The sequence below is a fragment of the Rattus rattus genome, chromosome 8 (genome assembly GCF_011064425.1).
Source record: "Rattus rattus isolate New Zealand chromosome 8, Rrattus_CSIRO_v1, whole genome shotgun sequence".
Taxonomy (NCBI): domain Eukaryota; kingdom Metazoa; phylum Chordata; class Mammalia; order Rodentia; family Muridae; genus Rattus; species Rattus rattus.
Window position 1 is genome coordinate 21,026,746 of NC_046161.1, and position 25,830 is coordinate 21,052,575.

Sequence of the window (25,830 nt, forward strand, 5' to 3'; positions counted from 1 at the left end):
CTTGTTCTCCGGCTTTCGTTCAATTGTATTATAGAATGCATACAAAAATACAGAGAAGTCAGTGTTGGCCCGAGGTGTGCGTGTGTGCGTGTGTGCATGCGTGCGTGCATGCGTGTGCATGCCTGATCTGTGGGTGCATGGTGGTACCATTTCCTAAGGAAAGAGAGGAGAAGTATGGAATGGGTCTTGGTAGGAAACAGTGTATTGTGATTCTGGTTTGAAATGTTCCCAAGTGAGTTGAATCAGTTTTCATTTACAAGTCTGGGAAGGCTAAGGACAAAGTCTCTAAAAGTACATATTGTAGCTTTTTGTGGAAATGTTGCCTTTTATTTTACAATTCTTTGTCTCTTTAAACTAATATAGCTACCTTGTTTGAGGGTTCTGCATGGGATCTTCTTCTATCCCTCTCCTAACAATATCTTCTCTAGCTCAGCTCAGCACCTTGTGGTTCAACTGTCATCACTGTCTTCTCAGTCTGCTAGTCCAATTTACTTTCAACTGTCTCTTATTTTTCACTCTTCAAAATCTCTACTCTTTTCTAGTCCGACTCCATCCTCTTTCTTCTTCTCTGGCCTACGCCTCTGTCTCCTGGACCCTACTTCTGCCTCCTCCTACTCCTCTCTCCAACACATATGTCTTCAGAGAGAGGGGGTGGGGGAATACTTGACAAAGTGCACAACCATACTGCATACAAGAGACAAGCACCCAAGTAGTCACTGTATTCTTCACTCTTGGTGATGTTTAAAATGTTTTATACTGAAACTTGATATAGGTTTTCTTCCCTGGGGCTGCAGACATTGCAAGCTGGAGTTACCAGACATGAGAATCGAACTTGGATTATCTGGATGAGCAGCAAACCATCCTAATCCATGAGCTATTTTCCCGGCCTCCGCTTAGTCCTGTAGAAAGAACCTTGAGGAAATGACTAAAAGGAGGGATAGGGATTGAAACCCACCTCTTACTTTGCTCATGGGAAAGATGTCCCATTTCATGGCCGACATCTACACCAGACAGCTCTGCTGCTGAGAAGGAGGGAACACCTCAGAAGAGATGGGAAATGGGAGCAGGGAGGGCCACGTCACGCTACGCTCAAATGCTTGGAATAAATGAACACGGGAGATGCTGGGCATCTTAGCACCTAACACTCACACCTTGGTGAGCAGCATCCCACTACCCTGATTTCCCATCCATCTGGGTGTTACCATGCCTGCTTTTCTTACTGTCAATCACAGAGTTGCACTGCTGAAGGGAGAGTTTAAGCAGTGTTGCATGGATATTCTGCTGTGGCTCAGAGAAGGGAGATCTGTGTCCAGCTTCCTGACAAAAGTACTTCACAGATCTGAGCGAATGAAGAAGGAAAAAGACACAGCTGGCTTCAGGCTACGTGTGTTCCAAGTGACCAGGTTGGCTGAGATGGACTGAAGACAGACTCTTTCCCCAGAGTGAAGGGGTTTCCCAACCATCCACTTTTCTATCAGGAATACGTCAGAGAGAGCTGGATCCCAGATGGCCACAGACACACAGGAGCCCGAGAAGGCTGCAAACCGAGTCCCTGATCGTGGCAAATGGGCCAGCAGTAGATTGGGAATGTCCTGTAGTTAGCATGATCTGGCAATAGACGCTGAGAGGGGAAGAGGTAAGCACAAGCTTCAGGACTGACTCAGTGTTTGGAATGTCATGGATGATGCCTTCGTAAGAGGCTGGAATGTTCCTTGCATCCTGGCTACTTCAGTTACCCTCTCCACTTAGAACACCCCTTTATGGAAATGCTGATGCTCCCTGCACCCCTTAGTACAAATTACAGTGCACAGCTGTAGGAGCAGCAGAAGCCCAGACTCCAGGAGAGAAAGTCTGGAGGACTGACTAGGACAGGGCCGGGACGGAAGCATCCCATACTTCCCAGAGAAAACAGTCCAGTTCTCACTCTCCCTTCCCCTTCCCCCTCCTCCCTCCCCCTCCCTCCTCCTTCTCCCTCCTCCCTCTTCCTCTTTCTCCCTCTTCTGTCTCCATCTCTTTCTGTCTTTACCTCCTCTGTCTCTGTCTCTTTCTGCATCTTCTCTCTGTGCCTTTGTCTGTCTCTGCCTCTCTCTCTCTCTCTCTCTCTCTCTCTCTCTCTCTCTCTCTCTCTCTCCTTTAGCTTTTTATCCTTTTCCTTTATCTCTATCTGTCCTTTTTCTCCCTCCTCCCTTCTCCTACATCTCTCATTCCCCTTCAGGGTCTCAGGGTCCCAGTGTGTCCCAGGCTAGCCTCAGACTCACTGTATAGATGAAAATGACCTTGGCCCTCCTGCTTCCTCTTCCTGAGAGCTGGGATTCTATGCACCCACTCCACTGCCTGGTTTATGTGGTGGTGTTAAGCTTCCTGCATGGTGCTAGGTAAGTACAGTACTAACAGAGTTACATCCCCAGCCCCAAGAATCCAAATGCTGCCTGTAAACCGTTATTAGCTGCCAGAATCCTAGCATTCTTGGGACTTAAAAGGCAAGCAGTCACAGTTTACTAATCAGCTGAAGGAAAGCAGGACAGAGGAGAAATGTGGCAAGATCCCCACAGACCTAAGTGTGTCTGTTTGTCTGGTATGAGAACTAATCCTCTCTGGGTGACCCCGAATTAGGCTCACAGGAGAGAGGCATCCTGCCTGGCCTTTGCTTTGACCTGGAGCTTGCGCACCACCAGGCCAGGGCCCCGGAGCTGACTCAGGGGTGAAGCCTTCCTATCTCACCCCATGTGAAGGAAGCCTCGTTGAAAGGTATGTGTTGATTTTCAAGAGAAGTTGTTTAGGTTCCGAGCCTAAACAGTCCGCTGTGAAATGTGTAAATCATGGTGGAATTCAGCTGTGGTGTTGGTTGGGCTAAGCGTACCCTATCTGCATAGCACAGAAGTTGATATGGATACATAAACAGGCTGTTAACTGATGTCAGGATAGGGGAACTACAGATTTTCCATAGTGCCCCTCTGCCGCTGGAAATCAAAGCTACTCATGTAGCAAGGCGTGTGCATTTTGATTTGATATTGACGTTAGTGAAGCAGCAGTTATAACACATGTCCCCAAACATTATCAAGAGAAGAAACTACCTTGATTTTTGTTGTTGTTGTTGCTGCTGCTGCTGTTGTTGTTGTTGTTAAGATAAAACAAAACTCATCATATCGAAGTTGGCAAGGCAAACAACAGAAGAAAAAGAGCCACACGAGAAGGCACAGAGTCAGAAACCCACTCACATGTTCTGGAGTCCCATTAAAGTGCTAAGGTGAAAGATATGATAGCTACACAGAGGACCTGGTGCAGACCCCGGCAGGCCCTGAGCTCACTGCTTCAGTCTCTGTGAGCTCATACAACCTTTGCTCAGTTGATTTAGAGGGTCTGGTTCTCCTGGTGTCCTGTGTCCTCCACACCTCTGTTCTGCTCCTTCAGGTTCCTCTGACACTGAGTTCTCTGAGCCCCAAGGGGGAGAGGTTTGGTAGAGACATCTCTTTAAAGCTATCGCTCTCTCTCTCTCTCTCTCTCTCTCTCTCTCTCTCTCTCTCTCTCTCTCTCTGTGTGTGTGTGTGTGTGTGTGTGTGTGTGTGTGTGTGTGTGTGTGTGTGTGTCCTGGGACATTTTGCAGTCAGAACAGATTTTAGACCAAAGGTTTTGTGGTCGGGTGGGTGTTTAATTTCTCTTTTGGCAGCCTGCAGAGTACCTAAACATACCACAGTCATCAGAGATGGGTTGAGGGCTCTATGTAGTCACCAGCTCTACCTCTCCATGCTCCATGAATTGTGTGGGTGTTGTCTTCAACAGTGGGTCCTTACTGTTAATTTGTAAGCTATTGTCTTGGCAACAGCCTGGGTTCTTTGGGGATTCCCATGGAACCCGTCTGGCCAACAATTGGATGAAACCCAACACCAATAATGGAAGCTTTCTTTAGTGGCAGGAGATGATCAGTTGGGATAACCTCCATTTTTAGGAGACCTCACTAAATTCATATATTTTAGCAACGTTTCAGTGCACTGGGTTACCATACCGTCCTCAAACATCCCTCAATTCTAGCTGTCTCTCCTCACATTCCTTCAATCCCATCTCCCCTTTCCCTTCCCCAATCCTTGTTTCTGCCCCGCCCCCTTGGAGGAACTTAGCCAAGCAGGCCCAGCTACAATGCTGGCATAAGTGCCGCTGATACTTCCTCCCTGAGACATCCTAGAATCCGTTGGCACAGCAAGAGACTGCTGATGGAGAGAGCCACTGAGGAAAAGACAGCACCACATCTGGCTACTTGAGAGCCAACGAGATGCTGGGGGTGGGGGTATCAGGTTCGTCTGGTTCCTGTAATAAACGAGTCTGCTTTTCCCACTTGTCCAACTCCCAGCCGGTGTCATTGACTTTGCACCTTCCCACCCCTGCTCCAAAGGGTCCTGGTTGGGGTGGCAAGCAGCACCCCCTCACCAGCCCAAACCCCAATCCGCCTGTAAAATTTCTTCTATTTCTTCCTCTCAGGGAAATCTACATGTTCCCCCGTCCTCTTCCTCTATCTCTAACCTGAGTCTACTAATAGCCACATGTAAGTCAATACATATCGTTTTTATTTTTCTAGAACTATGCTACATCAATCTGGGTTTGGTTTTTTTGTTTTGTTTTGTTTGGTTTGGTTTGGTTTTTTTTTTGTTTTTTGTTTTTTTGGGTTTTTTTTGTTTTGTTTTGTTTTGTTTTGTTTTTGTTCCATCCATTTGCCTCCAAATTTCATGCTGTTAGGTTTCTTTTTTTTTTTAAACAGCTGGGTAATGCTTTGTCATGTAAATGTACCGTGTTTTCTTTATCCGTTCTTCTGTTGAGGGACATTTAGATTGTTTCCAATTTCTGGCTATTTTGAATAGAATAGTAATAAACAGGAAAGGAACCACCTTGTTTTTTAAACAAGACAAGGTTTTTTAAATGTTACAGATTTTTAGAAATAAAAAAACCACCGCCAGGCTCATCCCTCTACAAGGCAACGGTGTCTTTCTAAGGAGACCAGATTGCTCTCGTTTTTATCGGTGCCTTCTGCTTCCCTGTAGCATACAGTTTCCAGACAAAGATCTCTGTCTCCATCCCCAGCTGAAAACACAGCTTTAAGCACCCGACCCCTTTGTTCACTGCCTCTCGACCATCGTCGGTCTAGCTGTTTACTCTGCTCCTTTATTGACTAAAGGTGATGCAGGATTCTTTAGTGTGGACCAGAGAAGAGGTCCCCCTTTACACAGCTTCCTCTGTCAGCACAGGGAGACCACACCGTCTATTAGCTCGATACATATCTCTACAGTACGTTCAGAGACTGGTACTGCATGCTATGCCTTTCTTTGAATCCACGCTGGATCTCTAACTCTGCTGTGATTCAGTCTCATATTAAAATCTCATCATGACACTAATTTCTCGTGTTTTCCTTTAAAGATAAGCAAGCCCAGGGGCCTAAGACACCGACGTTTTATAAAACTAAGCAATGCCTGGCTTGCATTACCGTAAATGGGCAGAGTGGGTATTCACTTCCTACAAGACACAAAATGCCACAGGTTGCACAAATCTTGTTATTTCCCAGAGACTCCTCCTCCTCTCACACCCAGGTGAATTATTGTAGAATCCTGTAATAAATGCCTAACCCTCTCACAACCTTCTGACAACCTGCTCCATCTCGCCATGCTGGCCCGCCATCTACCTAAGCAGAGAGTTACCCAGACAACTCTCTGGAGCTTTTCAGTCAGAGTATAATTTATGTGCCAAATCATAATATCTATCTTGAAAATATTTAAAAAGTCAATATAGTGAAAAGCTTTCCCTTGTCTCTTTCTTGAAATTCTTCTCCTGCTTAACCCAATTTTCTAAGTCACTTAGAGGCCTTTAAACAAAATGAAATCTTAATGACGGCTCTTCCATGAATAATTAATTGTTGGTGTACAATCATCTCAACAAAATCCATTCTCATTAGATTAGAAGTTCCGCCAAGATGCATGGGAGCGTTGTAGGCATTTCTACATCTTTCTTGTATCTCCCCTTCTTTCTATTTCTTGTCTGTGTTTGGGACCCGTGATTCCATCCCCCTGACAGCTTCCAAAGAGAAATAACTATAAGACCATTAAAGGCCCTGGGGAAGTGTAAGCTGCATTCCTGCTTTGAAATACAGTGGCTTAGCTGAAGACAGTAGCAATGGGGAAAAGCTTAGAACTGCTGCGGCCGGAGACGGGAGTTTGTTCTTTCAGAGGGAGCAGTGTCATGTGCCTAACTCCCTTCGTACAAACTGATTTCTCCACTGATCAGATGCCTGTGTTTTCTGTCCTCTTGATGAGCAGAAAATTTGGATAGAAGGGAACATTATAACAAGAGGTTCTTGAGAATTCAGGTGACACAGGGCAACGTTATAGTCACAGCGGGAGACACTAAAGGTCATTTCCCACTCAGAAAGCAGAGAGCTGAGACCCTCACCTGTAACAGTGGCACCACTGTGTCCATACCTTAGAGCCTTCTCCCCATTCCTCCTTAGTCCTTACACATAAATACATTCAGGGGTTCCAAGGGATTGCAGAATCGAATCTCACTAAATCTCTGTTTTAAGTTTTAAAAAGCTAATCCAGAAGAAGAAAGATCGTATATATAACCTTAAACACGTGTTTACATTTTTTTCTAAATGGGTTGCATGACTTTTCCCTACAGACATGGGAACAAGTTTCCATTCACCCTACACAAGGCACGAGCAGCAGAGCAAATAAAGGACTCCAGTCAAGTCCAGGATGGGGAAGTAGAGTTTATTGGACGGACTTACAGGAGCATGGGTGACGAGTTGCCTGCAGGAGCTTGAGCAGCTTCGTACCTGAAACGCCCACCCCAGCATGGATGCCGTCCAAGGAAAGCTGCATCTCTAGACATCCTCACCCACCTTTCGGTCACCTCCATTTCAAAGTGTCATCTCCACAGTGTGCACTGCTTAGACCACCTTGGAGAGGCACTTAGGAATCTTGAACTGTCCGTCCTTTCTGAGTTTCCTAAGTTTCTTAGCTTCCTAAGTCTTCTGAGCTTTCCTTCTTGCTCCAGGAGAAAATAATTCAATCCAGGGGAAATAGCTACACAATGAAGCATTTACGTTTTGGAGTATAACTTGGGCACTGTTGTTTTTCAGAGTAATGGTCTAAGGAACACCCACTCTGGACTGCAGTGGCAAGGGCTTTTGCTTCACCGTGGTCGTAGGTAGTGATAATCCTCTTACAGACTACTCTTATATACTGTTTCCCCTCATTTAGTCTCATTGCCGTCTCTGTGGTGCGGTCTCCACAACGGTGATTTAAAGGCTGCCTGGTATCTCTGAGTAGATGCGACCCAGCAGCCACTTCTCTCTCCATTTCTCTCTCTCTCTTTTTTAGATTTATTCATTCATTATATATCAGTACCCTGTCAATGTCTTCAGACACACCAGAAGAGGGCATCAGACCTCATTACAGATGGTTGTGAGCCACCATGTGGTGGCTGGGATTTGAACTCAGGACCTCTGGAAGAGCAGTCAGTGCTCTTAACCCCTGAGCCATCTCTCCAGCCCCTCTCTCCACTTCTTACCACTGACGGTACTGTTGCAGGTGAGCATGTTTCTGGGTGAACTTTTATCCAAGTTTGTGTTCCTAGGTTCAACTATCAGAAACAAAAATCATCCTATAAAAAGAAAACCCTTTTTGACAGTTTGTGAAGGTTTCCATAGAACCACTGTGCTAACATGTGCTCCCCCACATTCTCAGATGCACCCAGATAAAATAGGCCAACCAACCCTCAGCTCCATGTACACAGGAGAGTAGGCTTGTGGTTTTGTGAAATGCCCAGGACAAACAGAAGTATTTGAAATGTATTAAATCCAAAGAACAGTAAAATTATACTCATGTGTACATTACCCCGGTTAAGAAAAAGTGTAGTATGACTACCTCAAATGATGTACGTAGTATACAGTACATACATCATTGCTATACTGGAGCAGTCACAGACAGGTCATACAATCTCCTTGACTTAAAATGCCAGGAACAAAATGTCATAATAAACCCATTCCTATGTTAAAAAAATAATGTATGGTAATAATTTTAAAGTACATGCAAACATTGGGAGATACAGTTCACAAACTCTAATGGAGGCCTGAAACAGTATATAATACCAACCCTTATAGAGCTGGATTCTGATGTTTGAAGACTGGTCCCACATGAAAGGCAGAAGACAGGCAGACAGATCTGGAATTACACAGAACACAGTTTACCGGAGGATGACCAAAGCGTAGTCCTAAGTAACAACAAAACCAGTAGAATTCCCAACATGTGGATCAGAGAGATGTATTTATGGATTAGACAAAAGTAACTGTTTGATCTCTGGGATGTACCTGGCTCATGTTAAGATGATATTAAAGGGAGACACAGCTCTGGAGAGAGGGTCTGATGGTCACAACCTACACAGGACTCCGAGGACTTGTATAAGGTTTTGTCAATTTGTGTTTTGCTGCACAACCGTGTAGACAAGCAAGCTAGGACTACTTAAGGGCAGTCCTGGTAGGGATGACTCAGGAAGGCTGTGGTCATGTCGAGCTGCATCTACATGACTAATAAAAAAAAAAAGCATTACGATATGCTGCAATCAAGTTCTGTGGCTGTGCTTGCTCAGTGTCCTATTGTTCCGTTCTTGCCCTGCCTACGTGCCGACATACCATCTCCACGATGGGTGACGCGGGAAGGGGGTCAACGGACACTGTGAGGTCCCCTTAGGCTGTTACAAAAGGGTCATTTGAACACTACCACTGCAATGACAACATAGAGCACAGCACGGCCTGAAACTCGTGCTTTGCTCATTGGGGGACGCTCCCACTTAATATTTTCTGTGCACAGTAACCGAAACCACAGAAGGCAGGATGTCTATCACAGGTCACACAGGCTTGCCTTCACCCCAGGAGTAACTCCAGGCGACTCTGAATCGCTTCTATCTTATGACTCGATCACTTTGGAGGGTTCTTTGAAAAATTCATCAAAATTAGGATGAATAAAAACAGCACAGAGAACCTACACTGCTATAATTGCCTCTTCCACCACACCCACTTTCTTTATTGGGAAGAACTGTCACAAGCTGTCGCCTCTACCCTGAGGAGGCTGGCAGCGTGGCCCTACCCTTGCACAGGACTTCCCATCGCAGGTGACTACTGTCACGGTGCCCCATTTCCCTAGGAGATAACCATCCCTGCCTCTACTGTTAGTCCTCCCTAGCTTGTCCGCACGGTTTAAAGACTATGACTGAGAAGCACATGCCTATGGAATACAAAGGAAGCATGAGCACTATTACAAAGGCACGCATCGAAAGACGTAAGATGGCAGGTTGTCTAGGTGACAACTGACTTCAGGTTCCCTGAGGATTTACAAGCCTTTTTAGGCATATCACTGGGCAAGGCCACGAGTGAGCCTTGGAAACCAGAGGTATCAACGTGGGGCATTTAACAGAACAGTAATTTGGGTAATTGACCACATGTCTATCAAAGGGAAAGAAATGCTTTGTATTGTCTTATAAATTCAGAGAAGCCATCTAACAGGCCTAAGAAGCTATTTAAGATGAATCCAAATACCAAGAAGGAAGTAAGGATTTTAACGGTACACCATCGGCAAGTGATGAGAGCATGGACTACTTTCATCAGGCCGCTTTGCCTCCATATATAAGTATGGCATTGAGGCAGCATCTTGGAGTGGGCGGTACTCAGTGCGCAGTGGCCATCTTCTTTGTGTGCTTGTGACAGCCATCCTGGGGTCTTCCCTCACTATCCCCAGGGGCAGTCCCTTCAACTCCCCCATGTAAATCTCCTGGTCCGGCCACTGTGGAAATCACCGTGGCAGCTCTTCGGGAAGTTGAGAATTTCTCTACCTCAAGAACCAGCTGTAATATTCTGGGATGTCCACCCACAGGCTCTCCACCCTACCACAGAGATGCTTACTTGTTCATCCATGTTCACTGCTGCGCTATCCATGGTAGCCAAAAACTGGAAATAGCCTAGATGCCCATCAGTTGATGAAAGAGTAATGAAAATGTGGTACATTTACACCATGGAATAGTATTCAAGTGTTAATAAAAATGAAAGTATGAAATTCACAGGTAAATGGATGGAGCTAAAAAAGAAAGTCTTCCTCAGGGAGGTAATGCAGACTGCAAAAGGCAAATATTGAATGTTTTATGTATGAATTTTAGCTTTATATATATGTGCTACAATCTCCATAGCTACAGAGCTTTGGTGTCTACTTAGGAGCCAGGGGAAAAAGAGGATGTCTTGAGGAAGAAGAAGTAGAATACAGGGTTATAGGAAAACTAGAATATGAGGATTAAGTGGGGAGGAGATGTATCTTAGTTAGGGTTTCTATTGCTACAATGAAACACCATGACCACAAAGCAAGCTTGGGAGAAAAGGGTTTATTTGACTTACACTTGTATATCACCGCTGTTCATCATCAAAGGAAGTCAGGGCAGGAACTCAAGAAGGTCAGGAACCTGGAAGCAGGAGCTGATGCAGAGACCATGGAGGAGTGCTTCTTGCTGGCTTGCTTTCCACGACTTGCTCAGTCAGCCTTCTTATAGAACCTGGGACCACTAGCTCAGGGATGCAACCATTCACATTGAGCTAGGCTCTCCCCCATCAATAACTAACTAAGAAAAATGCCTTGTAAGCAGATCTTATGGAGGCATCTTCTCAGTTCAGCTCCCCTTCTTTCAGATAACTCTAGTGAGTGTGTCAAGTTGACCTAAGACCAGCCAGCACACAGTGGGACAGCAGGGTAAAGGAAGGAGTACATCGATGGATAAGTGAAACTAAAGGCCTTTTGAAAATCTGTGTGAAAACTTACTACTATAGAACGTTTAAAATACATATATAAAGGTAACCTAAGTGACACCCTAAATAATAGAATAGACAATGCCCAACTAGGCATCCTATGCCACCAAGCAAAACCTCCAGTGCCAGGAACGGGTTATATCTTGTTGAGTCATTGGCCAAAGGTATCCCATGGAACCTCCTCTTCTGTGATGGTTTGTATATGCTTGGTCCAGGGTGTGGCACTATTAGGATGTGTGACCTTGTTGAAGTAGGTGTCACTGTGAGCGTGGGCGTTAAGACCCTCTGTTCTATTGAACTACCTGAGGACCCAGCTATACCTCTCCTGGGCATATACCCAAAAGATGCCCCAACATATAACAAAGACACATGCTCCACTATGTTCATAGCAGCCTTATTTATAATAGCCAGAAGCTGGAAAGAACCCAGATGCCCTTCAACAGAGGAATGGATACAGAAAATGTGGTACATCTACACAATGGAATATTACTCAGCTATCAAAAACAATGACTTTATGAAATTCACAGGCAAATGGATGGAACTGGAAAATATCATCCTGAGTGAGGTAACCCAATCAATCACAGAAAAACACACATGGTATGCACTCACTGATAAGTGGATATTAGCCCAAATGCTTGAATTACCCTAGATGCATAGAACACATGAAACTCAAGAAGGATGACCAAAATGTGAATGCTTCACTCCTTCTTTAAAAGGGGAACAAGAATACCTTTGGCAGGGAATAGGGAGGCAAAGTTTAGAACAGAGACTGAAGGAACACCCATTCAGAGCCTGCCACACATGTGGCCCATACATATACAGCCACCCAATTAGACAAGATGGATGAAGCAAAGAAGTGCAGACTGACAGGAACCGGATGTAGATCTCTCCTGAGAGACACAGCCAGAATACAGCAAATACATAGGCAAATGCCATCATTAAACCACTGAACTGAGAACGGGACCCCTATTGAAGGAATCTTAGAAAGGACTAGAAAAGAGCTTGAAGGGGCTTGAGACCCCATATGAACAACAATGCCAACCAACCAGAGCTTCCAGGACCAAGCCACTACCCAAAGACTATACATGGACTGACCCTGGACTCTGACCTCATAGGTAGCAATGAATATCCTAGTAAGATCACCAGTGGAAGGGGAAGCCCTTGGTCCCTGCAAGACTGAACCCCCAGTGAACGTGATTGTTTGGGGGAGGGTGGTAATGGGGAGGAGAACAATCGATAGAGAAGGGAGGGGGGAGGGTTAGGGGATGTTGGCCTGAAACCGGGAAGGGGAATAACAATAGAAATGTAAATAAGAAATACTCAAGTTAATAAAGATGAAAAAAAATTTGGTTTATTAGGTCCCAAATGTCTCAAGCTAAGGATAGCAGGAAAAATGTTGAGTGGTCATATGTGACTCTGTATTAGCTTTGTAACTTCATTGTAACATTTTTTAAACTTCCAGAATTGTAAGTTCAGATTGTAAGAGCTAAAGGAATGATGTCAAAACAGCACTTAGCAATTAAGATCATCTTGGTTTAGATCTTTTGGTTTCAGGCAATAATGATTAAATCCCTGAACTATGGAATCAGAAAAAGAAAGCAAGCAAGCTATTCTCTAGAGAATAGCTAGTGGGCATAAGGTGTGGGATGGAGCGTCAGTAAGCAAAAGCTTAGGGCGTGAATAGATCGGTGCCATTAGAGTCTCTCCAATATTGAAACGGCTCTCGCCTGGAAAGCAATGGGCCAGTCCCACCACCAGGAACTGATTCAGGATGGAGAGATCCTCGGATAGTCGCAGGGAATGGCCAACTCTGTAGAAGACATCTCATTAGCACCTGGAGCGCCCTCCTCTTCTATCTAGCACCTCTGAGCCACCTGTACAAGGACCAACTCTGTTTTCTAATATTCTATAATCATGTAAGAGTAAAAGTTTATACTTTTATGCCACTTTCAATTTTGAAACAACTTCAAAATTTACCATGCATTATAAACAGCACTGAAAAAAAATCCCTGCATACTACTTACCCATCTTTTCAAAGAAAGACACAGTACAATAATCAAAACTGTGACAGGACCTTTGAAGCATCACTATTAGCTAAGCTACAGGCTATATTCGATTGCTAATGGTTGCCCCACAAACATCCCTCATCTGAAGTCCTCGGTGCACCTAGCTACCCTGGCTCCTTATTGTCCCCAATCCCTCACTGACAAGGCAGATTCCCAGTCTTCCTCTCTCATAACCGCCATCCTTCTGAGAAGTGCCATAAACCCGGGAAACCCCCGGAGTGGCTTCATTCAAAGCACCTCTGTGGTTGGTTCCAGGGTGTCTGGATGGACTGGCTTTTCTTGCAGGAAGAACTGCAATCACCAGCAAGCCCTAGAGTAGACAGAGGAGGGTGGGAATACGGTTGGTAGGTGCAGGCCTGCACCGCCCCCAGCCCATGCCCACCACCCCTGGCTTACTGATAAAGGGAGGTTTGTAATCTCTTGTCTCTTTGAACACCTTCCACAGTGCGGAGCTGGTTACCCAGACATCCCCCTCATTCACAAGATCTGCTGGGAGCATGGATGCCTACATGGACTCGTCAGGGCAGCTTAGGACCAGGAGTAATTAGTAACAATGGTCTCCAACCTTCCTTGGAGTTTTACACCAGGACCACATTATCAAGGTCAAAGGTTTCCTCTCTTACATGCTTTTTCTCCTTAAGGTAAGGTAGCATCCTCCCGACCAGGCTCCCCAAGAGCTGAGGAAAAACTGTCAACAGCATAGATAGTGCGGTACTACATCACCACCTAGTGTTCAAAGTAACACAGTGCAGCCTAGACCTACCCCTGCGGTTCTGTCCATCACTGGGAATAACTGGTTCACAATCTTCAAGATACACAAAAACTTGGCAAGCTTGCTCTAAATTTCCAGCATGACAAGCCAGATTTACCAGGGAAAAACTCTGGAGTCTGGCAATCCCTCCTCTTGTTTTAGCAAGCTTTGTTCAGTTACTGACCTTCCTAATACTTTTTTTTCCCCCTACAAATACACGAGTGCTGAATCCATACCAGGCCCAATAAACGTGTTCCCTTTCATCCCCTACACCACTGGTTTCTCAACCATGAGACCCCACAGGGGTGGCATAGCAAATATCCTGCCTATCAGATATTTATATTGCAATTTATAACAGTAGCAACATTAGTTATTAAGTAGCAACAAAACAATTTTGTGGTTGGGGGTCACCACAACACGAGCAGCGGTGTTAAAGGGTTGCAGCATTAAGAAGACTGAGAAACATTGCTCTGTATCTTTTTGTAAACCAAAACCTTCCATATCACCCTGAAATGACCAGAGGAGAGTTCAGAAAAGGCTCCTGAACTCTTACTTTTGTTGCTAATACGTCTGCTCGTCCCTAACATCAGCAGGTGCCAATCATTCTCCTCAGCTCTGGAGCGCTCGTCTCTGGCAGTCCTGCGATCATGGTAATAAATGTTTACACCATGACTTTTCTGGTTTTCACAACAGAAGGCTTGGTGCAAAACAAGCTCACCCTACTTTGCTTCAGAGCTAAGAACCCCACAGGCCTTGTTCGTAAGACTGGACTGTAAATGTTGAGAGTGCACCTTATGAAGCGAACAGAATGCTATGATGTACCCCCTGTGCGGTCTGGAGCGAGTTACTTAATTAAGTGTGGTGTTCTCATCTGGGAAACAGAAGTAACACTTGGAAGTTACGACCTTGAGTTGTTTTGAAAACATTTTAAAATGATGGTGTACAATTGACATAGAATAGGTATCCTGTCTTGTTTTGTCAACTTGATACAAGCTAGTTATTTGGGAAGAGAAATCTCAACTGAGAAAATGCCTCAGTCAGACTACCTGTAGGCAAGACTGTAAGGTATTTTCTTGATTAGTGATTTATGTTAGTGCACCTAGCCAATTGTGGGCAGTGCCACTCCTGTGCAAATGGTCCTGGGTGACATAAGAACGCAAGTTAAGCAAGCCATGGGGGGCAAGCCATGGGGAGCAAGCCATGGGGAGCAAGCCATGGGGAGCAAGCCATGGGGACAAGCCATGGGGGAGCAAGCCATGGGGAGCAAGCCATGGGGGCAAGCCATGGGGGGGCAAGCCATGGGGAGCAAGCCATGGGGAGCAAGCCATGGGGGCAAGCCATGGGGGGCAAGCCATGGGGAGCAAGCCAGTAGGCAAGAATCTTCATGCTCTTCCCTTTAGTCCCTGCCTCTAGGCTCCAGCCTTGAGATCCTACCCTGACTTCCCTTCAAGGTGAACTTTCCTCCCCAAGTTGCTTTTGGTCACAGTGGTCATCCCAGGACAGCAGGAATATGGCATGTGTTTGAACATCAGCCTTAAAGTATCTATTATGTGACTGGGCAAGATGGCCCCAAACCAGCCTCTTCTGTGCTTCTTCCATGAGAATGGCAATGGGTGAAGACCATGTGTGTTCATGGTTTCCCACTTGCCTCTTGTAGCCTTGGGTCACTCGGAGAGGCTGGAGCTGCTGCACATACAGTGCACACGAACAGTGTGTACAAGCAGTGGCCTGCTCATTGTCAGTGGAAGAGTCCGAATTCAGCAGGACTGGCCAGTGAGTGTTGACAAGATGACTTCCAAATGGGTCCCCAAGACTGGGACCTCCAGGATGTACCCAGAGGACGATTCTCAGCAGGCTCCATGGGGTCCTTTAAGGAAAGGCTTGCACTGTTCCATACTCCTGTTCTACATGTTTCCTAATGCTTGAATATCGGAACATCCAAAGTATAATGAATGTAAAAGAAATGCGGCACAATAAATGTGCTTTGTGCCCACCAGAAGGCTGCCACACCTTGCGGTCCCAAGGCTGGACCTTCCGCCAGTGGAGATGAGCCAGCTAGCCGCACTGGCTTCCCAGAGCCTGGCCGGGTTCTACAGCTCCAGTGCCAGCATTCCAGAGTCAACAAGATTCGAGGTAACCACAGTCCACTAAACTGTGGATATGGAGCCTAACTATGAGGGGAAAATTAATCATGGATTTAAAAAAACAAACCTGCCGCTGGACTACACAACTGTGGCTCCAGAACTGGTCTCTAGCCCAGTGCCGTCTCAGCAGTGATGGTGGAGAGACAGAGACGACTTAGTGTACTGGGCTGTGGGGTCACACGGCAGAGCAAATGTCTTCTCTCCCCTGCCCTTGAATCGCCCCTTTCTTTGTCCACACATAACAGAATCTTTCACTGGAGAAAACCTCATCTTTTCTGTCAAGTGTAAGAAATAGAAGAAGTCCTTAGAAGCATTCTAGAGAGCATGGTTCTGGTAGTCACTAGTCACCAGTGGCCTTCGGACCAGTCCCCCGACTTCTGTATACCCTCTTTCCCTATCTGAAAACCATGTTTAAGCAGCACGGCTGTTCGGCACCATCAGGCCCCTCCAAAACATGGCGGACACCTGACTAGTTTGTTTTTACCAAGACTTACTGAAAGTCAGGCTGGTGTGAGCAAATTAACAAAATAGAGATAATAATTAAAAACAGGAACACATTTACTATCTCCAGAACCCGTAGCTACTCCCCTCTCAGGCAAACCTGACCAGCATCTTCCTCCTGAGGCTCGGCCTGGGCTAAGACACAGTATCCTGCAGTGTCCCTGTAACTATGGCACTTCCACAAAAGTGCCCCCAAGGTGCTGCTTCTCAACAAATCCCACAAGGCTTCTCGCTAGCTCCCAACAAAAGGAAATACACTTGTCAGGAGTTCCGATAGCTATGCGTTCCTCTGCTAGAACTGCAGGCTTTTCTGTAGGAGCCTCAGGTCCCAGCCCGGGGAGCATATCTGCCAGCATCAGTTGGCCTGAAAACCAAGAGGTGCCCTTTGGAATGGAAGAAGGCCAGACTGACCTGAAAGACATTAAGTCTTTCAAAAAAACTTGTAAAATTTAAATATACTTTTGCAGGTAAATTAGTATTGAAGAGCTTAAATAAGTATCCCATAAGGCTGTTTATCATAATTGACTTTTTATTTAAAAAAGTACAGGGAGCAATTTCCAGCATATTTTATAAAAGTACTGCCATATCAAACATTTTGTGTCACTTAATTCCAATGAAGAGCTGCCTTTTTTTCTTTTAAGGTACTAATTCCAACTGATGGGACATGTGTCCTTAAAATAGAAAGTTTCCATCATTTATTCAAATGTCAAAATTAATATTTTTGAGAAGTTTATTGCTTTATGGGTGGGCAAGATGCTACTAGCACATTTTAGGTAAATAAACTTTATTAAAAACTATGAGGTCATTTCTGTTTAAAACTTTCAGGATAATTCACAGAAAATAGATATATTTATTCAAAGTACACACTGAAGGGCTGGCCATCTAGCTATGAACATTTAAAGTGTAGCAGCTCTTTAAAGAAGTAACACACAGTGGTTCTGCTCAGCGCACTACACATAATTGAAATGAATAAAACTGGAAGACCAGTACTGTTAGGCTATGTTCTGTTAGGATCTTTAAACAAACAAAGAAAAACCACAAGCTTAGTAGTCCATTTGTGCTTAAAATATTCATATGCATGAGAAGCTTAAAGAAAAGACCTCTGTACATGATCATCAAAAAAAAAGTTATACATTTTTTTTAAAATTGCACTGTTATTTAAACCACTTTCCTAAAGTCAAACCCTCCTTTGCAGCTGGCACAGTTTTTCAGGTCTAATTGGCAACTTGGGGAGGCCCCTCTGGTATTAGTGAAGTAAAAAAGGTGGTGATAAAAGACCAAGCGGAAGCCATTAGCCCAGGCCTTTGAGCTGCACTGGCATCTTCACCTGCATCTTCTCCACTCTCATCTTCGAGTCCATCATCCATAAGGCGCTCCTTTCAAACAACACAAACACACTCCTGAGTACTCGGTACCACACACAAGCCTACACTAGCAGAGGGCTAATGCTTTCTGTGGCTAGAAGAAATCTGAGTGTGTCAGTAGAGCGAATGGTAATCCAGGGCCACTAGAAATCTCTGCGAAGTCTAAAATCCATAAATTCTGCAGTGTGCAAATAACTGACAATGTAATACATCTTTACCGCAGGCATAACTTCCTTTCTAGACTGTGTTTGGAAGCTAATGCTTCCCATTTGTTCTAACATACGCTGTGACTGACTCGGGCATTCCATGCCCAGTACCCAGATGAAACCACCCCAGTTTCTACACTAGCTTTCTCTCCGTGGGCCTTCCACAGGTATCTATGGGACATCCAGGGTGTATCATCGTGTCTGTGCCATGTAGGGCTAAGGGCTATCTGCCTTTAAAAATCCACTCAAACCTCCATAACCTACCATTTCTTCAAGTTCTAGGTTGTTTGCATTCGGCCCCTCGTTGTTAGGGTCAGCATTGTTGGGAGCCTGTTGCTGACCGCCTTCTTGCCTGAAAGGAAACCATCCAGCTTGGTGTCTGTTCAGTGAAACAGAAAGAAAAGAAGCCACAGTCACTTGTATTTGTAACACAATTAAGTAGTGTCCCTCAAGAAAAATAAACTACCGGAGCTATTATAAAAGATAAAGAACAAGTATCGTCCTTCAAGCCAGGGGATTTCTCAAGGTAATGACGGCAAAACAAAACCCAATCAACCCTGAAAGCTTATAGTGCACATAACTGGTTCAGTGTGACACATTAAATCACATAACCTTTGGGGCTTTAAAAAAAGAAAGAAATATAACTAGGTATACTTCTTTGCCTCTTAAAGAGAAGGCACAGCCAGGAAAAAAAACTACTTATAGAAAAGTATGGCCTATGTTTCTAAGATCATTATTGATAAACGTAACTTTAAAGAACAACCTTATGAGAGCACTTATCATATATCTGAGTTCTAAATAACTGGGTGTCTGTGAATCACGGGATTAAACATTTATATAAAATACGATAAACAAAACCTCTACTTTAACCAGGTCTGATAAACTCTTACACGAGACTCTTGCCCTCGCTCTTGGGTAGCAGAGTATGCCAGACACATGAGGGCCCACATTAAAACTCCTCCAGTCAGCAGTGCTGACTGACTGACTGCCAGCCTGTGGTAAACAGTTTCAAAAGCAACGGAGAGAATCACAAACAGTTAATACCCATCACTCACAAATAAACCAGCAGCATGGCTCCCATTACCATGATAAACCGACTAAAGGAAGAGTAGAAGTATACGATGCTGAGGAGGACGGCAGCTCGCGAGAACGTGTACACCCAGTCCAGCCAGTCGCGGTTGAAGTCTTCTTCATTTAGCACTGGGCCGCCCTGTGCATTCATTTGAACATTCTCAGGCCCATTTTCTTGGGCCACTAGGTTGGGAGCTGGTGGGGGCTCTTCTCCAGGAACATGGGCCAAATTCAGAGGTGACGATGCAGCATGCTGGGCTGAGCTGGCACTTGACGTGGCCTGAGCTGTAACTGCAGCTTGACTGAAATGGTCATCAAGATAAATAATTAAAAAAAAAAAAAAACAACCCTTTACCATACTGTGTATTTTTTAAAGATTTATTTATTTAATGTATATGAGTACACTGTAGCTGTCTTCAGACACACCAGAAGAGGGCATCAGATCTCACTACAGATGGTTGTGAGCCACCATGTGGTTGCTGGGATTTGAACTCAGGGTCTCTGGAAGAGCAGTCAGAGCTCTTAACCACTGAGCTATCTCTCCAGCCCTACTGTGTAATTTTAAATGTCTTTGGTATTATAAATTTTATAACAGTAATGTCCAGTACCACACTCTTGCTCTCTATTTCCTAGAAAGCAGATTCCAGTGGAACAGTGGGCTAGTGAAGGGCCTTCTCTTAGCCTGGCCACCTAAGACCACACAGAGAGGAGGAAGAAATAACCAAATATTCTGGTTAAATTGCTTCCAAGCAGAATTTACTCTTTCAATTAATTTTATTATTCTACGTGGGATAATACCTCAGAGCTACCAAATTCCTCTCAGGCCACACTTTGGCATATTATATGAGTCTTGCGGGGAGAAAAATCACTCCTTAACCTCAACTCTGGTTTTTGGGCAACTCCATTTGAGAATCACTGGCTCCTGTCACCTTAGAAATAACTGTGTCCTGAAAAGTGCAGATAATGTGACTGTGTAAGTCAAAACAGCGTTAGCAAGATGGCCCCCAGGGTGCAATCCCTGGAACTCACACGATGGAGGGAGAAAAATAGTCCCACAAGCTGTCCTCTGCTTTCATGTGTGTGACACACTATGTCTGCACACACATCCACACACACAATAAAAATAAAACAAAATTTTGGGGATGTAGCTGAGCTGGTATAGCGAAAGCCCAGGGCTCCATGCCTAGCACCACATAAAACTGGGCATGCATGTGCCTATGTCCCTGCACTGGGGAGCCAGGGGCACAAGCAACCACTGGAGGCCATGTTTGCCTAAAAAGTCATTCTGAAGCCAACCTTGGCTACATACAACCCTGTCTCACAAAGAAAAATAACTTTCCCTCAGAAAAATAATGTGTCTAGGATTTGCATTAAATTATAACAAAAAGGGGGAAGGAGTTGTAGAATAAGACTGGCATGGTTTTGTAAATACTGGGGATGGAACATGGATGCAACACAGGGATTTGTTTTTTTTACTCATTTTTTTTACTTATTTTGTTTTACTACTGAGTATTTTTAAATGCTTACACTGTTTATAAAGTTAGTCAAGGAACCTAGGGAAAATTAAGGAAATGGTATTCCCTAGACTATAAATTCCAATTTAAACAAGGCTAAATAGGACCTTGTTTCTAAATAAGCCTTTTTGTTTCTAAAGCACTTACCTTGTGACCACTCTGAAACATGGGTGAGCTACCTTACAGGTAGGAAGCTGAGATTCAGAAGTGAACTGATGGGCACACAGTGATCTCATTCATCAGTAAGCTCACTTTAGTCTTACTTATGTCACATGGTTTGCATGGAGGTCACAAACAAGTAAAAGGTGGAAAACAGTACTAAGCACAAAGCCATCATGCCTCAGTGATGACATACCTCCCCGGCCACAGCCAGGAAGGAGTGTGGCGACCGCATGTGTCACACTGAGCCCTATATTTCCTGTGGCCCCTTTCCCTTTGACTTTTTGTCTCCATGTGGATCTGCAGCCTCTCAGGGAAACTCTCTTTTTGGACTTCTGTATCATTTTTAAAAGTATCTGAATACTGCTAATTGCTATCAGGGGCATGGAGAAGGGGCTAAGAAAGCCCCTTGTCTGATGTAAAACAGGAAAGCTCTGTCCATTCGCCAATTAAAGTAAGTATCTTCTGAGTTTATAACTCCTTCCTGGTAACTCTGAAGTAACCGGGTGGTGATAGCACTGAGTGCGATCCCAGTCCGACTTGGCTCCAGTGAGAGGACGTAAGAGTGAACCCAGACGCACTTACTATTGCATGTAATACTGGTGAGCATACATCTGTTGCCACCACAGCATCTGCAGGGGGCTGAGCGCAGGGTACACTGGGAACCCAGGGCACGCCTTGCCCAGGAAACTGGTGATCCACATTTCTGCAATAAGGAATAGATTAACTATTAATTCAGCAACTAATAAATAAACGTGTAAAAAAGCTAAAACAAAACATTTTCTGAACTGATTTGTGAACTGTAAGTCAATCACTTTTTTTAAATCTTACTGAAAACATACTGATTTTCAATATTCTTCAAATAACACAATACATTTTACCTAAGTTGGCCCTGGGCCCAAGTATATATAGAGAAAAGAAGTCATCTACAAAAATATGTAGCAAGTGTGAGCAAAGCCAAGAGTACTTTGATTTTTAAGTATATTCCCTTTGAGAATCAAAGCTATCAAATAAATTTCATGACATCATATTTTGAGGAAAGTTATAGCCAAGTAATAAAATTTTATTAATAATATAGCAGCCAAATAATTTAAACTAATATAAACATCCAAATACAAACATTTCAAATATAAACTGTCCTTTATGGTTTCAAAATAAGTTAAAATTCTATTAATTTAACAAAACTTGGGGAAAGTCACCATTAACTTCCTTATTTCTAAAATGGAATCCTCGCAAACTCTGCATTGGATAAACACTAGTTTTGTGATTTGAACATAAAATGCCCCAGGCATGATCATGAAGAGTTGGTCCCCGGCTGGTGGAGCTGTTTTATGAAGTTTTGGAACTCCTAGACGGTGCAACCTGGCTGGAGGAAGTAAGTCAGGGGAGAGTCCTAGCCCGCCCACTTCCCTGCTTCTGACTGTGACCAGCTGCCTCACACTGCAACGGTGCTTTCCCCACCACGATGCCATATCCCCTCCAGCTGTGAGCCAATCAAGCCCTTCCTCCGTGTCTGTCAAACATTTTATCATGACTTTGTCAGAACGAAGAAGAGTTACAGCTAACTAGCTCCGCTTTTCTTCCCCAGCCCTTAAGTAATGTGAGACTTAGCAATAGAAAGGACATTCTGCCACACTCCCAGATCAGAGTCTTCTGCAACCATCGTCAGAGGCTGCTGCAGATGGAGACAAACACAGAGACCCACAACAAACTGTAGAGTGAGAGACCTCGAACACTCAGTCCTAACGGGGCTGTCTCCATCAAACCCTACCTCAGAGCTCAGGAAACTTATGGAGGAGATAAGGAGACTGTATGACCCAGTGGGGATAGAGAAGATCAAGGACACGGGCTCCTCCTAACACGCCAGGACTAATACACACAGGAACTCAGAGACATGACCGTAACCCAAATGGGGTCCCAGTGTGGGAAGGAGAGGGCACGCCCTACTCTTAATGCAAAAGCTATCTTCTTCAACTGATAGCCACTCACAGATGAAAAGTCAGTCTGTGCCAACGGCGTCTCATTAGATAGTCAAACAACTCTTAGAGCCAGCCCCACGCCCAAAGGTAGAGAGAGAGCCAACAAAGAACAAACTCAATGATACTTGTGGAGGTTTCTTGTTTCATAATGATTTGTCTGGGTACTATTTTTATTTTTTCCCTCCCTCACTTCCTTCCTTCCTTTCTTCCTTCCTTCTTCTTTCTTTCCCTTTTTTCTTTTTTTCCTTATAGAACTTTTGCCTATGAATTACAGTGTTTAGTGTTTTTATAGGATTTTTTTGTGTGTTAATATGTGAGTCTCTCTGTGAAGAGACTCACATATTTCTTATTGACGGCTTTTTTTCTCCTGGTAGTTTTGTTTGCTTCATCCTATTCCAGTTTGTCTGAGGCGGCTGTTTATTATGTTGTTATTGTTGTTATTGTAATTATTATTTTGGTGCCTGTTTGTATTCCAGTGACACAGAGATAGGGTGGGTAGGGAGTAGAGAAGGACCTGAGAGGAGTTGGGGGAGGAGAAACTGTGATTGTATGAAAACCAAAAATCTATTTTCAATTTTAAAAAATTCTTAAAGAGATATTGTACAAATCAAAACAACTATGGGGTATATACACCAATAAACAGCACTTGTGAATGTGTTCTTTTCTTTTGTCTGTTATGTGTCTACATGTGTATGCACATTTGTTAATACAGCATGCCTAGACGTGCAGGTCCTCTGTAGTTGCAACGAATATTCTTACCCACTGAGACATCTCTCCAGCACCTAAAACTATATTCTTAAAAACATTTCTTCCACTGCCAGAGACCGTAAACATCCTCCTGGTCAGTTATTTGGAAGCAATTCATGTAATAAGTAAACTTGACTTTCATTTGGGAAGAGAAACAACTTTTTCTATATTTGCTTGTATTTTTGCTCTAATATCTTCTACAGAAGATTGTCTGGTGTCTTGGGAGCTTTTTCCTGTTTTGCTTAGATTCTTGCCTTGTTTTAAAATCTACTTTCTACTTGATTTGAAGTGGGGTTTTTTATTTTTGTTTTTGTCTGTTTGTTTGTTTTGGCTGGAGTATATCATGAATTTCTTTAAGCTTCTATAGTATCTTCATCAAAACCATCGTCACTGTAATCCAGATGACTGGAAGAGTTTTGTACCCTCCACTCTATCTTGTGACTCAGCACCCCTGTCCACGACAGCTCCTACACTATGTGCGCCCCCATGTACAGTGAACCACAGTTTACTGAACAGCACAGGTGGTACGATCATAACCTGGTTCTACTGCCTCCTCTTCCCTCACCACCATGCCTCCACCCTTGATGGGCATTTTCTCCATAAGCCATGAGCCAAAGCAAGCCATTACTCCGTGTGATGCTGTAACCAGCTTTCCAGTGCAGTAACAGAAAAGTAACTACAGAAAACTGGTACCAAGAAGTAGGCTCACTGCTCTGACGAACGTCACCACGGAGTACATAGGTTTGCTAATGAATATGGACAAGTTTCCAGCTATAGGCTAAGAAGCAACAGAATATTCCAGTATGAGTTCACAAGATCAAAATATTAACAGAAATACAGACAGGGAAGGCTGTGCTCATGAGGTTTCTGTGAGGACCGAGTGCTCAGTGCACTTTGTGATATATTGTTGAGATCTCATAGGTGCAGCTTCCCTGTTATCCACAGATGACGCTATCTCGAAGCAGATGTCCTGGTCCTCTGGCTCCTACGACCTTTCTGCCTGTTCTTGCACAGCATTTCTCGAGCCTTTGTTATGGGGTGGATTTACAGATATAGCAGTTGGGGATGAGAACCTATGGTAAGTTGTTCTATGCATTCTGACTAGCTGTAGCTCTCTTTAATGGTCTCCAGTTGGTGGAAAAACAGCGCTGAGGAAAGGTGAGTGTACATAAGTGGTCAGAATACAGTTAAAAATCATATTGGCTTAAGGAAGTAGCAGTAGTAGGCTCTCCTTTAGGGTCCATGTTTTCACCACCACAGGCAATGGGCTAGGTCTGATGTACCAGGCATGAATTCCTTCCTACGGAGTGGGTCTTACATCCAATAGGCAGTTGTTGGTTACCCCCAAGATATAAGTGCCCTTATTGCACCTTAGGGATAGCTTGCTGTTCTGATCATTGTTACAGTTCACAGGCATAAAAACTGTTAGGACTACTAGTCAGTAATTTCCTTGGCAGTTTGCATTACACAGGTCCTCTGACACTATGAAAGCTAGTCCTCAGGAGGAGGCTTCCAGGTCAGATCCAGCTCAATTCACAAAGTCCTGGGTCCAAAGAGTGTGGTGTCTTCACAGTAAGTACCCTATTACTTTCAAATCTGGAAGGCAGGTAAGAACAATGGCAATCACCTATATTTTGGGGTGAGTCTCTTAGGTCCATCTGAACAATAATGAAGGGAGGTTTTCCTTGCCTCCCACTAGGGTTGCGTTAGACAGTCTCTAAAGTTTAGGGGATGGAGGGCATTGTCAATCTAAGTGGTATACCTTCATTTAAAAAATAGAAGTATGTACCTAGTATCTTGAAATTAGCCATGGTAGGAGTATTTATATCACAGGAATGTCAATACTTCACAACCTTAGTGCTACTGAGAGTTCATGAGACTACTGTTTAGTCAAACAGTAATAAAATGTTACATGCACAAGACTTAAATGAGTTTAGGACTTAAGTCTATACCCTTACATCCCGAGGAATTACTGATGCACCAACAAAGAACATGAAACAGACCTAAACTCAATCTAGAGCCAGAATTCAGCAGAACTGTTCTAGGTGACAAACAGACCTGTGACCAAGAAAATAAAATGTCTTAAATATATTGAGACTTTAAAGTAATATGCAACAAAAATAATCCAGTTTGCCTCCGTAGAGAAGCAAACAAATTAATATAACCTAATAATGAAGAGCCAGATAGAATTTATATAGATCTAACATATTTCTAGCCTGTGTTTTTTAAGTTCATAAATAGAATAAAACTTATGGTCTTCCAATTTTAAATGTGTACACAGAAAAATGCAGAAGTATAATTACAAAAACTTCAGTAAAGTTTATTTCTGAGTGGTGGACCACAGATGGATTTTCAGTTCACATACAAACATCAAAGCTGTTACTAATTCAGAGTAACTGACTTGATGAAGGTGAGTGTCTAATAAACTAGTCAGCAATATTTGTAGTCAAATAAATATGACAGCACAAAACAGTCTAAAACCAGTCTGTGTAAACAGGACCTG

The 25,830-nt window shown here is 43.9% G+C and overlaps 1 protein-coding gene across 1 annotated transcript in view; it reads right to left on the reverse strand.

Moving 5' to 3' along the window:
- Window positions 1-16,796: 16,796 nt before the first annotated feature.
- Window positions 16,797-25,830, reverse strand: part of Herpud2 (HERPUD family member 2) — a 38,626-nt gene continuing 29,592 nt past the window's right edge. Inside the window, 5 exon segments of the mRNA XM_032909486.1 lie at window positions 16,797-17,663; window positions 18,122-18,236; window positions 18,913-19,230; window positions 21,187-21,273; window positions 21,275-21,307. Coding sequence (XP_032765377.1) covers window positions 17,502-17,663; window positions 18,122-18,236; window positions 18,913-19,230; window positions 21,187-21,273; window positions 21,275-21,307 — 715 coding nt within the window. The 3' untranslated portion in view covers window positions 16,797-17,501.